Consider the following 14,598-nt stretch of genomic DNA (forward strand, 5'->3'; position numbering starts at 1 on the left):
ATACAACCAACGTTTATATACTATCAATGTTAATATTAATATTAATATTTGTAATTAAATATATATATATATATATATATTGATTAATTCAGTTTTTGGTTCAACTCAAATGTTTTTTTTTTCCTTAAATTAAACCAAACCAAAAATCAAAGTAATCAAACCGAATTGATTTATTTAATTTGGTTCGATTTTATTTTTGATAACTGAATTTAAACACCCTTACTCAGTTAAAAGAACAAAGAAAACCAGTATAAGACCATAAGGCTGCATTTGTAAACGATGCAAATAGAGTATAAATGCTAGTTCAGGGTAAATTTGCACTATGGTTTGTTTTTGAGTTTTTGAGTGTGTTTGGCAACATTATATTTATGCACTGACAAATAACAAGAAATACATTTTCCAATACATATTTACATTGATAATAAGATGTAAAAGTACATCAATAGAAAAGAAGAGTCTGTTTGGTTCATAGTCAGAATTGAAATTGGAATCAGAATCGGAATCTAAATCGGAATGGTCAATTCCCAGTCTGTTTGGTTAAATCAGCAGGAATGGAATTTCATTCCCAAAGATGATGAGAGAATTTTTAAGAAAAAAGAAGCCATTTTGACCCAGGCTATTGTCGGTATCGCCCCCCCCCCCCCCTTTTTTTTTTTGCCCTGGGTGGGCTATTTGAATTGATTGCAAATTGATTAAGATAAAAAGGATTTAAGGTTCTGCAATAAGAAAAAAGGGCGCAGGTCAACAAACCCATCAGCCATGCAGGGTAATACTATACATACTTACATAGTTACATACTGTTACAACAAATGGATTCCTTCTATTCAAGATTTCAAGTAAGCGAATAAGAACATGGAGAAAAACGAAGGAACAAAACCACAGCCGTTTGTCTGGAGTCACAATCAATACAAAGAATTGGGTTCCCGTCCAAGTGTCAAGGGAACACAACATAATGAGGGAAACAGAACAAAAACAAGGACGAAACCTCACCCCAGTAGAGGGACTAGTTTTCAGTTTTTCACCCAAACCAGACCCAACTACACAATAAATATGAGCTCTAAAGTAGTACAAATCCATAGCCAATTACACTTCCTATTTTTCCTCTTCTTGGGACCCCTTCCTAACCCATGAACGTACACGTCTTGTCTTATGTTCTCCCATTGAACAAGCACTATCTGCTCCCTCCATTGCTCACACTATTTTCTGCAGGTACACCAATGTCTTTAATGGAGTTGCTGTCTACCCTGGGTGGACCTGAATGTCGCCTCACCCCTGCTGGGGAAGCTGGGAAAGACAGCCGCTTCTTCACAGATCCAGCTGATCCCTTCTCTGGGGTTCCTGTTCCATTCTTCTCTAGCCCCAATGGGCTCTGCAACCGGGTCTTAGCCTTGGCAGACTCAGTGAGTGCCATGTAGCTTGGGACAGATGGAGAGCTTGCCAGGCTCTCATCATCTCTCACTGATGAGCCTGCAATACTGTGCCGCCGATGCCTCTCTGACTGTATGCTGAGCATGCTCCTTGAGTCATCATCCTGGCCAAACAAATTTCCCCTTGGGCTTGCTTTCTTCAGTTTCCCAGCTACTGAAGATGAAGATGGCGCTTTGGAAGGGGGAGTTGATGGGGATTGTCGGCTGGCAGGGCGGATTGGTTTTGGGGCTTTTGGTGAAGACTTTTCAGCATTAAGGTCACGACGAGCATAAGCTTTACTTATTTCTCCTCCAACACTGTGGCTTGCACTTTTTACAGATGCATGGTCGTTCAGTTCTTTTTCTGCCATGCTTCGAACCTCCCATGGTCGGGCTGCCATCCATCGTTCTAACCAACTCCATCCCCAGTGAGGATTGTTTTGGTCCATGAATGTTGGATTTACAGATCTTGAAGAATTCTTCCATGTTTGCTGCAGAGACACCATACTGAGTTATACATATGATATAGTAACTCTGAAGTTTGTGAAACAGAGAATATGATTCATCATCATCATCATCTGTGTCTTATCCCAGCTATATGTGGTGGGCTAAATGAATCCTGTTTCCCCCATTCAGTTATGTTTAGTGTCATATCCATTATTAAATTATGAGTGCTTAAATCATTTGTCACCCATGTCTTTTTTGGTCTGCCCATTGTTAAATTATGAACTGGGCAAATAAGCTTGCTCTTCTTACAGGTAAAATATGCCATGCAAGAGACATGACTGAATGTTAAGAAATCTGACAAACTTCAAGAATTCAAGTCCTTTTTGGTCTATACTCCTTTTTCCATAAAAGATTTTATGGCTCAATGAAGTCAAATACTATGTCATAAAAATTTAGAGAAAACTCAACCAGGCCTTGGCACCCTTTAACCCATGCTAAATCACAAACATCACATGTTCACCATGTTTCCCAAATCCCAACTCTTGTTTATCATTTCAAACAATGTTTAGACAAGATGAGAAATCAGAGATATGAAACCTACACTTGGAGAATAAGAGTAAGAAAACATAGGTAGAGCTTACCTGGTGAGAGAATGCATAAGCAAGGGATCTTTCTCTTCTCATAGCAGCCACTTGCTTGCTCAATAAGTTTGATTCGATTTGTTCCTTGGATTGCAGGCTGTCATCCCAATCCTCTCCCATCTGTTGCAGAGCACAGAGAAGTACATGCAAATTAGATTGACAAGAATTTACCATAGAAGCAGTAAGTTACATAGCAAACAAGAGCTTCCTGGCATCTGTTTTATGTCTGTTCTAATAACATTCATGAATCTACAGCTATATAATATAGAAATGCCTAAACATGGGACCCAAGGTAAATAGAAATTCACAAATGAATATCTCCTTGCTGATAAAGCAAACCTAATTAAAACATAAAAAGCTATATCCATACAGGGAGCTTTGCTCACATGGTGGGAAGCCTGGTAGATCCAGACCCTCCATCTGATGAGGTGCCACTGGATCTGTCATACATCCACCATTCCAACTGATAAGGAACCCTCTGAATCATCCACGTGTCTAGTTGTCTTAACCACAACAATTGAATATTCTACAAATTAAATATAACTGAAGGTGAAAGTAAGGATCATTTCATAATGGCTGAAGTGGCTGAACTGAATGATTATTGTTCTCTCTTTTAGTGGATAAAATAATTAAATAAGAAATATTTAAAAGTAATGTAATCAACCTAACTTCAGTTTCAGCCATTAACTGGTCACTAAAAGACAAAGAAATAAGTCATTTAATTCAGCCATTTTAGCTGTCTTTTATGAATAACAGTAAAAAGTTTTATTGCAATACATGCAAACAGTGTTTCATGGACGATGTTTCTGTGTCAAATATGCTCCGGATTCTGACACTCCAGGGATTCTTCAGGGTTACTTCCATGTAAAGTTTCCACTTTATCCCCTGGCTTATTTGACATAAATAAACATCTAATGTACAAGATGAACATTATTTTCATATTAAATGTTTTTGGTAACAAAAACAATACTGTAAGCCCATTTTTTAAGTATGCAATATCAGATTTAAAAAAAAAAAAAACTATTTTAATATTATATACTTTTCTATAAATGTGTCTGCCAGTCCATGTTTTCTTGTCATGCCAAGTCATACTCTTGTACCAGCATCATCTTCCAACTCCCATGTGGCCATGTCCATGTCTATGCAACACCCACCATCAAAACAGGTAGGTGTGGGAGTACAAAGAATAGCAGTAATGCTGGAAAATTATTCATACTAACCACTTTTAACAATTCACCTACAAGCCCCAGTGTAATCAAACAACCATTTCAGATGTCATCAAACAGCTCCTAATACTTTTCTTGCCATTTGGCATAGGTCGGGTTAAAACCTCTAATGCCTAGATATGGGTACAGACCACATATGGATACAGGAAATAGGGAGACAACTCTCCATTTCCTAAAATCTTGGACAGAGATAAAGATGCATGTATCCTATGTAATATGTTGATATCATGCATTTATATCTAGTTTTTAAAGCTAAAATCCATTTCTCGATACTTATGTCTTGCCAAATTTGACTAATTTTCTAACATGTGCTGATACTCTTATAGTATAATTTGCTAAAACATACCATTTTACATATTTTAAAAATTTTAATGCTATAGAGAAATGAAAACCATCTTCAGCTGTAAAGTTCGAAAAGTTGAATGGATGTAAGTTGATACTTCTTTATCTAAAGAGCAACCAAGCCTAAAACACTAATAGTCCCAATAAAAGTGTCATTACCAAGTAAGGGTGTCAATGGACCAATTTTGGATTGGGCCCCGTCCAGTCCAAAATCAATTTGGACAGATTGGACGGACCAACAAGACATGTTGGATTGGACCAATCCGGTCCAAAATATTTATTAGATTGGATTGGACATGGTCCATCCATAACAAATTGATATTGGATTGGGTTGGATTAAGCCAATATCTGGTCCATTGATGTAAGATAAGAATATACGTGTCAATAGACCGGGTTTGGGTTGAAACCAATCTAGATCAAAATGAATTTGAACAGATTGGACGGTCAGTCCAAATTGGTCCAAAACATTCATTGGATTGGATTGGACCTGGTCCATTTATAATGGACTCACACTGGACTGGATCGGATTGGATCCAATCCAGTCCAATTGGCACCCCTATCACCAAGCAGGTGCCTAGCATTCAATGCAGATGTGGGAAAAATATCTAGGTAAAGAAAAGTTTTAAATGGTTTCCAAATCAGAAGCAATCGAAGAGCCCCCGCCCCAAAAATGTTTTTGCCACATTGCTAATACTTTATTTCCTAAAAATAATCTGACCAGAATCCCTTAGACAAGAAGATTAGAAGAGACACACAACCAAAAGTATCTGAAGAATAAAAAGGAAAAGAAAAAAATGGTACATACAGAGGCTCTCAAATTCGCAAGCTCCTTTTCACGTTTCTGCTGGAGTTGGCGCTGGCGAGCCTGGTTCTCTTCCAACATCCTAATCCTCCTTGAACGGATTTGAGATTGAACACGGGCTAAGGTCTGCATGCATTGTAGAGTGGTTGCAACTTGACGTTTAACTGCATTTCCATTTATCAGTGTTTTCAACCTAACAAGCCCTCTCAAGGCCCTCAATGTTCTCCTTGCCTGGAAAAGTAACAAAAAACAACCCCATTGAGACATTAAACAATACACTTGATATCAACATAAAATAAAAAATAAAATAAAGAACAAAGAAATAATTTCCTTTCCCTTGCATTCTATCCCCACCCCCTCTGTCTTTAAGAAGAAAAATCCAAGGCATGAATGCTTAGTGCACAAAATAGCTGGCATACTGTTAGACAAATATCCACAAAAAGAACAAAATTTATATCAATGATAGCTGATACAATGAAGGGATCTTAATTTCGCTTGAATATAGCTGACAAAATACCAGAGGAGAGTAAGTTCCTAATCTTTCACGAGCACTTCCACAAACACCTAGGAGATGCTTTAGATTGGTCTAAAATTTAAGTACAAGAACAACAACCGATTGTGATTCATAGTACATATAAGCTCAGTTTGGAAGGAGTACAAATACAAATTTGTAGAGTACAAAACCTTATATTTTCTATTATTTTGTATGTATTTGTAATGTGCTCCTTCCAAACTAAGCCATAGCAACTTAGCAAGCAAATCCAAACAAAATTTATGAAACCTTCATGAGTTTACAAAACAAGCATATGTAGTTTCGTGTAATATATTGATCTCTTTGAAAGGATGATTAAAAAGTAGACTGTTCAAGATCTCAAAAACAAATTAAGAGACCTTTTGGACGAATCCCTATGGGAGAATGTACAATAAAAATAATAATAATCAATCAGAACGCTATTCAAATTTAGAGGAAACCCAATAAGCAAAAACTAGGAAAGAAATGAAAACCACCATACCTGATCTTTCTTCTCCTTGGGTTCAGGGCTGAAAGCTTTCTTCAGTGCAAGAAACCAGTTACCTTTCTTCCCCATCTCCTTCTCCGAATCAGTTCAAAGGAACCATCTTTCTAATAAATATCACGAGCCCAACTACAATAAGACATCATTTATGATCTAAGTGAAAGAAAATGACTCTAAAACAAATAAAGACAGAAATGCTGTTAGAAAACAAAACGGAAAACAAATCTACTATAATTAGAACATGGAAAATTTAACGAAACAATCAATTTGGAAACAAATGTCGGACCGGAGAAACAGAGGCAGACAAATCTTTGCTCTAATCCAACCAACCAATTCAATACCTAAAAGCAGAAATGGCAAGATCTTCGAAGGAAAGAAAACTTTAAACATCTAGCCACAAAAGAGAGTGTAAGAAAACAAGGAGAAAAGAATTGAACTAAAACCCACGAAAAGGGGAAGAAAATAAATCCCAAGAAAAAAATAAAAGAAAACTGGAATTAAAATTCAAAGCAAAGGATAAACAAGTATACCTGTTTATGAAAATTGCTAGATCTCTGTAATATATCTTCTCGTCTTCTTCTCTCCCTGTATCTCTTCCTCTCCACAGAACAACAAGAGAGAGATTGGAACGCACCGCTGTTGTGTTGAGAGAGTAGAAGAAGAAGCAGATCTTGCGAAGGAAATTTCAACGATAAGAAATTGGAGAATAACAGCTGAATTCTCCCAGATGGCAAGTGGGTCCCGTTGAACAAGAACTTATTTTTTGGACAACAAAACTACGCTGTCTCTTCGGGGGTTTACTTAATACGACCGAATCCTTATCCTCAGACTTTTTTTTTTTTAAATAACTAAAAAGAAGAAATCATTCCTATTTTTTTCTCTCCAGTCTCTACAAAGAAAGGAAGCAAATAGAGGATGAAACACGCCAAAAAATCTCAACTTCATTCGTCGGTTAAAAAAAACTGAAGTTCAGATTTCACACTGGAGCATGTTTGTGGTGGTAAAATCAAAATTATTAATGTCATCACATCTTGACATCAATGAACAATCATATTCATCTTTTAATGAACTGTTAATGCGGTTACAGACGTACAGAACCCGCAATCTGGGCCCCACATGTTAGGCTTTGGGCCTGGGCCAAGTCTCATGAGTTGTTGGCTCATTACAGAAACTGTGCCGTGTGGTCCAAAATCGGGAACTTGTTGCCGGTAAAGAACCAAGAAAGTGATTCCATGACCGATTCAGGGGTGTTGGAAAATATGGTTGGTTTTATTTTTGAAAACAGAAATAATCGATATATCAGCAAAATATTGGTTTTGTTTATGAAAATAAAAATAACTGTCACATTAGTAAAAACAATACAATTTTATTGTTGTGGCAATTGTTTTTTTTTTTTTTAATAAAATCAATCATGTGGTCGAACACTCCCTTAAAGGATTCCTAATTTCATTAGCAGCCTAAATTGGCAAGACCGTAATTGCATTCTTGAATGGGACTATTTCATAGTTAAGCCCCGTTCTTTTGTAGTGAAGTTGTTTATTATTAAGTAAATGCATTTACCGGGAGAAGTGTTATCTTGTATTGGGCAAATTCATTCATCTATATCATTTTCCTAAGAAATGTTAGCTGGACAAATGAAACAATTTTTCAAAAATAACCTTTATAGCATTTTTAATCCTATATAATTTGGTGGATTTTCCTCCTATATGGATAGATGATTTTTTTAAGAAAAAAGAAAAAAAAGTTTTATTAAAGATCATAAAAAGGGGGGTATAAGATCTGACCCTCAAAAATTATACAACGAGCCACAAGCCCTATAACCAAGCAAAAAACCAAGACAAATCAGAATAACAAATAACGGGAATGATAACCTTTATTCGTTCTTGACGATCTTTAAACATCTGATTGGGAATTTGGGATGGTTATCGTTTTCTTTTGATGCATCACATTCAATTGGGTTCTCACCATTACGAGTACCTACCCTCACGGGGTAGTTACATATTGTGTTTATCCAGTGTCAATTGTGTACCCTCACGGGTAACTAAATAACCGTAGCTAGTATCAATTGTGTACAAGGTTTTCGAACTGCTATTGACTTGGACGGATGGATCATTCGGCCCAAGAACCATATAGACAATCGGTTCTGTTTTATTTAAAACACATTTTTTAGTAAAAAATCGTTAAAAAAGTTAATAACTCGTTGACCTGAGTGGTCGAACTGTTGATTCGTTCAACGGTTTTTTTACCGTTTCTTATTTTTAATTACTTTTTATTTTTTTTTTTTTTATTTATCAGAATAGGCCATCCATTTGAACCTGACAATCAGACCACCGACCCAGAAACCGATGATCAGAACAGTTCCGTTTCCAAGTCATTTTTTAAAACGCTGATTGCATGTATCACTTCAAATTTAGAGGAGAAAATTTGAAGGGTGAAACTTACCAAAAAAAAGAGCCCAGAAATTTAGAGGAGAGAATGTTTATTTTTATAAGCCTTAGACTTCCCTATAGGCTCCATTTGGAATGAGTACAAACACAAGAATGTAGAGCGTAAAACCTTATATTTTATATTATTTTGTATAGATTTATACTGTACATATTTGCATCTTAATAATTTTTTTGAACTACGCATTAAAATCCATAATTTCAAAAGCATCACAAGGGGAATATCGGTTTTAGGAATCAAAAGTATTCCAAATTTGATTCCATAAATCACAAGTTAAGCAAGGTAATTTTCATTTATTCTGCTCAAAAATGAAATTGGAAATATTCATATTGTATAACACCACAGTGTCCTATCTTGAAAACCACTTTAAAAACGCATAAACTTTAACTACGGCTGAAGCAATCAGCATTACCATATATATATATATATATATGGTCATTTGGTGGCAGTAGGACAAAAAGAAATGCTTACAACTTTTTGATCCACGTGAAAGGATAGCTTAAAGAAGCATCATTTTGTATATGGACTATGGACTACAGAGATGGAGGATTTGTCATTTTGCAAGCAATTTATTAAGACTGAACCACAACGCACATTGGATCATCTGACTTTACTAGTTTTCCACTAGCTAGTTCATCAATTCTTGTGATCTAAGTAAAAAAAATAATGATAAATAAATGATGAGAATTTTCGAGCAATTTGATTTGTAGAAATAGGGGTTTAAAATCTAATTCAACCATTTGATTTAACTGAATTAGAATCCTATTCTCATTTCTGGTGGAATGGTATTCTTCTGTTTGAAGAAATAATCATTTCCTCCCTCTCTTTTAAAAATGATCAATAATCTCATTCCAACTGATTTCAATTCTAATTCCTATTCTTATTTAAACCAAATAAACAAAAGGAATAAACTCGTACAAATCAATAGGATGATTTAGGAACCTTGTCTTAACCCAAAATTGTCCACTCAGCATAAGCCACCTTCTGAGTCATGAGACTAGTTTGGCAAAATATATTACTTCATACTTGACTGGGTAACCATGAAAACAGGAAGAGAAAGTTCTTTCGGTCTACATTAATTAAATAAAATACCACAACTTAATCAAAATATAGTGATTAGTTGTTTGGTGTTTGAGTGTTTCAAAAGAAATTATGGTCATAGCAATTCCCTACGACCTCATTTAAACATTTACACATCAGCCCTTATTAAAATTCAAAACTATCACATGATATGCTTTTTTTTTTTAATTTCCATCACCTGTCTTGTCCATATTTAATCAATGGATGCATTTAATTTCCACTCACTTTTGTACTTGAACTTCAACCTTGTGTAATCGAAATTCTTTTTACCTTTCCTATTTTTTATCTCGTTTTCATCTTTATTTGTTTTTAATAATACCTCATTTTTTTTAATAATACCTCATTTAAACAACTATAACTTTTCCTATTTCTTCTCCATTTTTTACTTCACATCATATAATTTATTTTCTCTATATATTTCTTTTTCAGCACTCCGGAAACTGGAATTAAGGCTCCATTTGTTTGTGGAGCACAGATGCATGAGAATGCATATGCCTTGGTTTTACTTTGTTTTGTTTGTCTAGGAGTAAAATGGAAACCTGATGTGACCCTTGGTTTGTAAGAGAAGAAACCAAGATAGGAAGAAAGTTGTTTGTCTGGGAAGGTCAGTTTGGAAGGAGTATAAATACAAATATATAGTGTAAAACCTTATATTTTATATATATTTATATGGTACATATTTATATTTGTACCCCTTCCAAATTGAGCCGGAGTAAAATGAAAAGTAAATTATATGTGTAAAAACAAAGATAGAAAGAAGGTGCAAATTGTGCATCAGTCCATTGGTACATAAGATTTGCATTGTCGATAATTACAAATGAGACAAAGAAGTGCAAACTTTGCATTGAATAGGGATGCAAATTATTGTCACAAACAAATGCACGCAAATCCAAATCGGTACAGATTTTGCCATCAGTTTGGATTTGCCTGGCAAACAAACAGAGCTTAAATATCAAATATTGAAAATTACACTAAAACTTTATTAATCTTGGGAGATGTGATACTGGTTCAACCAGACTACTTGGTTGGGAAGCTGTGGTACATTGCTTGTTCCAAGAAGGGGCAGAAGGTGTCCTTTCTTCGGTGGGTCCTACAAGCTACAATTCCTTTGCAAATTACAATCTCTCCTCCCCCCAAAAAAAATCTCCTGATTCCCCTTCTCGTTCAGACTGCCCAAATAACAACAGATTGCAGTTTGCCCAGAGAAAAAATGTACTAAGATCTTCAAGACTCAAGAGGAATTGACAGTGTTATGACCACATACATCTCCTCAATAATGCATCTAGGCATATAAGACTGTTTACCAACTAACAAAATAAGGCTGCCGGAGGCAAAGGATGAGCTCTAGTGGGGGTCCAAGAAGACGAGGACCATCACTTTGTAGCTCCCATGTTGGATCTTCTTGTTAGCATTACGCATATAGAGAAAACATTACAGTTGGTTATGTTCCAGGAAGATTGTCAACCAAATCCATCATCTTCTTTTGAAAGGAACTTCCAAAGCAAAGGAAACAAAATGCCCAGGAAGTGAGGAAAGTGTATTGACAAACGGTCTAAAACCCGCCACATGCATGCAGAAAGCCCATATCATAGATTCAAACTTAATTTATTTATGTTCGAAATCGAATTAGATTTTATCTGCTTGATTTATATCGGGTTTGAATTGAATTGGGATCACAAATGGATATTGAATAGTATAAATAAATTAAATTAAAGATTATCAAAATATTATATACCATTAGTTAAATGAATTAAAAATGACTTTGATACTGTATTTCATGAACAAAATTAATTTACTTATATGCATCTTACTATGATAATTTAGCAAAAAAACAAATTATGTGCATACATACATATATAATTATACAAGCACATGCATTTATATACAATTATATTTTGCATATAATTATTGACCAACTTTCCCTGTCTCAAAATTCTAAAAACGAGCGCCCCCTAAGTGCATAAGTTATGGCCACGAGAAGCTTTCTATCATCCTATGTATATAGTAATTTGTGACCTATGACCCATTGCTTGGGCCAAATGGTTTGGTGGATCAATTGCCCAAGTCAACGACTTTTTATCAAGTTAATAGTTATTAACCAATTGGCGGGTTTGAGGCTAACCCAAGCCAACGTTAAAGCCAAGTGATGATTCAAATGGTTAAACCACCTAGGTTATTGATAATATGAAAATACTGGATCGGATAGGAACATATTCATATATGATCCAAATATGACGAATTGGGGGAAATCTATGATGCGGAAAAGATATGGTATGGAAAGAGTTTTACCAATTAAAACCTACTCATAAATTTTTTATAAATAACACCTAATTGGCTACCACATTTATATCATATATTTTCCATATCATATCCAAACCCGTCACAGTATTATCTATTGTCATCTTTACAATGCCAATTTTTACCTTGGTTCACATGCATATAACCATCCGAAGTTCCTTTTTTGGTACAATGAAAATAACTCCCTCAAAATTTTTGGGGGGTGTTTGTCAATGTATATGATTTTATTGTTCAAAGCAAAATAAGAACTGCCATACATATCAGCAAAAAACATATTGATTTTGTCTATGTTGCAGTTGCTTTTGTTTTGAAAAAAAAAAAAACAATAAAATGACACTTCTTTATTTTATTATTTCTCTCCATAGTCTTGCATGTGTAAATGAACATGCCACTGAACTAATTATTAGGAATTCCAGCAAAATGCATCTGTTGTTTTCATCCTGGAAAGTTAATCAAAATAAGGTCTAAAGCATCCAATTGGAGGTAGGTTTGCAAAAGTTAGATAAATTGTCTGAATTTGAATTCGAATTCAATTTCATTAATGATTATTCACCAATTCGTTGGGTTCGACAATGATATGAAAAAGATATGATATCTGAAAAACTTAGCAGTCAACTGGAATCATAAATATGGTAGCCAATTAGGTGTTGTTTATCAAAATTCAGGGATGGGTTTTGATTGATCAAAACTCTTTCCATACCATATCTTTTCTGCATCATAGATTTTCCCTATTGTGACATGCCCATTGTCCAAACTTTTTATGCTATGATTCATGATATATTGGTATCCATAAAGTGGAATTTGCACTTTTTTCTGCCTTTTGGCTAAAACCAAGTCCCCAAACCAGAGCTTCATTTTGAAACAAAAGTAAATCAGAATTTGCACCAATTCCATTTGCCCTCCTATATATTTGCACCAATAAGCAAAGCCTTGTAATTTATATTCATAACAAGAGGTAAAATTCATGTTTTATGGTATTGCTTGTGTGAAGACTTACTGCCCAAGTTGACCACACCTATAGAGCACTACTGTGGGTGTGGACTAGTCCAGTCCACACAATCTATCCACAGTTCAGAACAGTTGTGGACTATGGTGTAGTGTGGATTGGTCCTTGTCACAGGGTGTGGTGTGGATCAATCCGCACCCACCAATTTCTCATCCACACTACATAATACCTCCGAAATCAACAAATCTACTCAAGCATTTCTTTTATGAACACTATTTTTTATCTAATTCAGCCAAATGACAGCAATCAAGGCTAAAAGGGCATGATCTTTGGAGGATTAGATAATGGACCTGACCTTTGGCATTTTTCACATATATTAGTGTTTTCTCAAGAACAAAATTGGTCATCACACCCACTTTACATTCCTTTCAGCCATGCATCAGAAACATCTCCCCATGAATAAAAAAAACGTACAACTAGGAGATGTTCCTGTGTGGCTGCAACATCTGTGAGGTCAATGTGAGAATTGATTTTGTAAGGAGCAAATCCGAATTTTGTTCTCACACAATGTCTTATCTTTGCACTAAGCAACGGACGTTGAAAGACTGAAAGTTATAAGGACTTGTTTTAATAACCAGACAAATTGCCATGTCGAGCAAGGAAAAAAAAAGAAAAAAAAAAAGTTGATTGAAAATGAAAAGTCTGAGGCATGTAGCATGTTTGAAAATGAAAAGTGTGAGGCATTACATTAGTTTCAAGGCCCTCTGCACCTGTTTGAAAAGTGTGAAAACTAACCGCTATGTTCCTCCTAGGGACTAGGGGTCATGATGGGCTAGGTCATAAGGGTTGTAGCCTGGGCCTGAATCTGAAATGTAAGCCCGAGCCCGGGTTGGGCCTGTCACCAATTAAAGGGGTGTGGTGTGGTTTATACCACACCCTATGGCAGGGAAATTGGTCGGTGTGGTGTGGTCCATACCACACTCTATGGCAGGGATTAATTCATACTACACCATAGTCCACAATTGTTCTGAACTGTGAATAGATTGTATAGATCGAACCAGTCCACACCACACTTTTTGATTACATGCATCTCATATACATTTTATGAAAGATCTACACAGTCGATCATAAATGTCTAATTTTTGCATTTTATATGATAAATAAATTGAAAAAAGGCATCAATATGTAGACAATAATTGCATTTAAAAAAAATAAAAAATATTATTTTATTAATAAAAATATTAAAAAATTAATATTTAAATAATGAAAAAGAGTTAAAAAGAAGAAGCGTCGGACTTGTGCTAGAATAACATTAAAATTTATTATTTTATTAATAAAATATTAAAAATTATTAAAATATTAAATAAAATGAGAGTAATTGGATGCGTTACATTGAAACCTTCCCACAAACTGTCCACACTATAGTGTGAACCATCCACGAGAAAATACTATGGATAATAAATTGAGATGTAGCTCATCCCTATCCACGCTATTTTATGGACAAGGATTGTCCATGCGTAGCAGAACGCCATATCTCACAGTGGTCCTGTCCACGATATACACACGCTACCCAAAACCACCTAAGTTTAATAAAAAATATATAATATTTTATTATATTGGACATATATATTATAAAATATTTATAAATATATAAATAACATATTACAAGTAAGACAATACTTGAACACAAAAAATAGGCCCAAACCCAAAAATTTCTTAAGGCCAAGCTGTTGGAAATGATCACACCTAAATCCTAATCTCTCCTCAAGAAGTTAACTCTAGGGTTAGTATTATTCAATTAAAAAAAAATTGTTTCAATTTTTTTGTTCGAATTTTTTGATTTTTAAGTACATCGGTTCAGTTAGCTCAATTTTTAGGAATTTCGGTTTTAATTTTTAGAGTTAGAAATTCAGTTAACTGGAAAAACTAAATTAATCTAAATTCATTAT

General features: G+C 34.9%; 1 protein-coding gene across 1 annotated transcript; it reads right to left on the minus strand.

Moving 5' to 3' along the window:
- Positions 1–800: 800 nt before the first annotated feature.
- Positions 801–5,398, minus strand: LOC148868326 (protein IQ-DOMAIN 2-like). Its single transcript, XM_088968424.1, has 3 exons — positions 4,868–5,398; positions 2,495–2,614; positions 801–1,897 (listed from the first exon to the last, which is right to left on the minus strand). Exons 1-3 carry the CDS (start codon positions 5,129–5,131, stop codon positions 1,172–1,174), a joined length of 1,110 nt encoding a protein of 369 aa, XP_088824550.1. The 5' UTR covers positions 5,132–5,398; the 3' UTR covers positions 801–1,171.
- Positions 5,399–14,598: the final 9,200 nt, after the last annotated feature.

This window comes from Nelumbo lutea, chromosome 2, assembly GCF_056320005.1.
Source record: "Nelumbo lutea isolate HS-2025 chromosome 2, American lotus-T2T, whole genome shotgun sequence".
NCBI classification, from domain to species: domain Eukaryota; kingdom Viridiplantae; phylum Streptophyta; class Magnoliopsida; order Proteales; family Nelumbonaceae; genus Nelumbo; species Nelumbo lutea.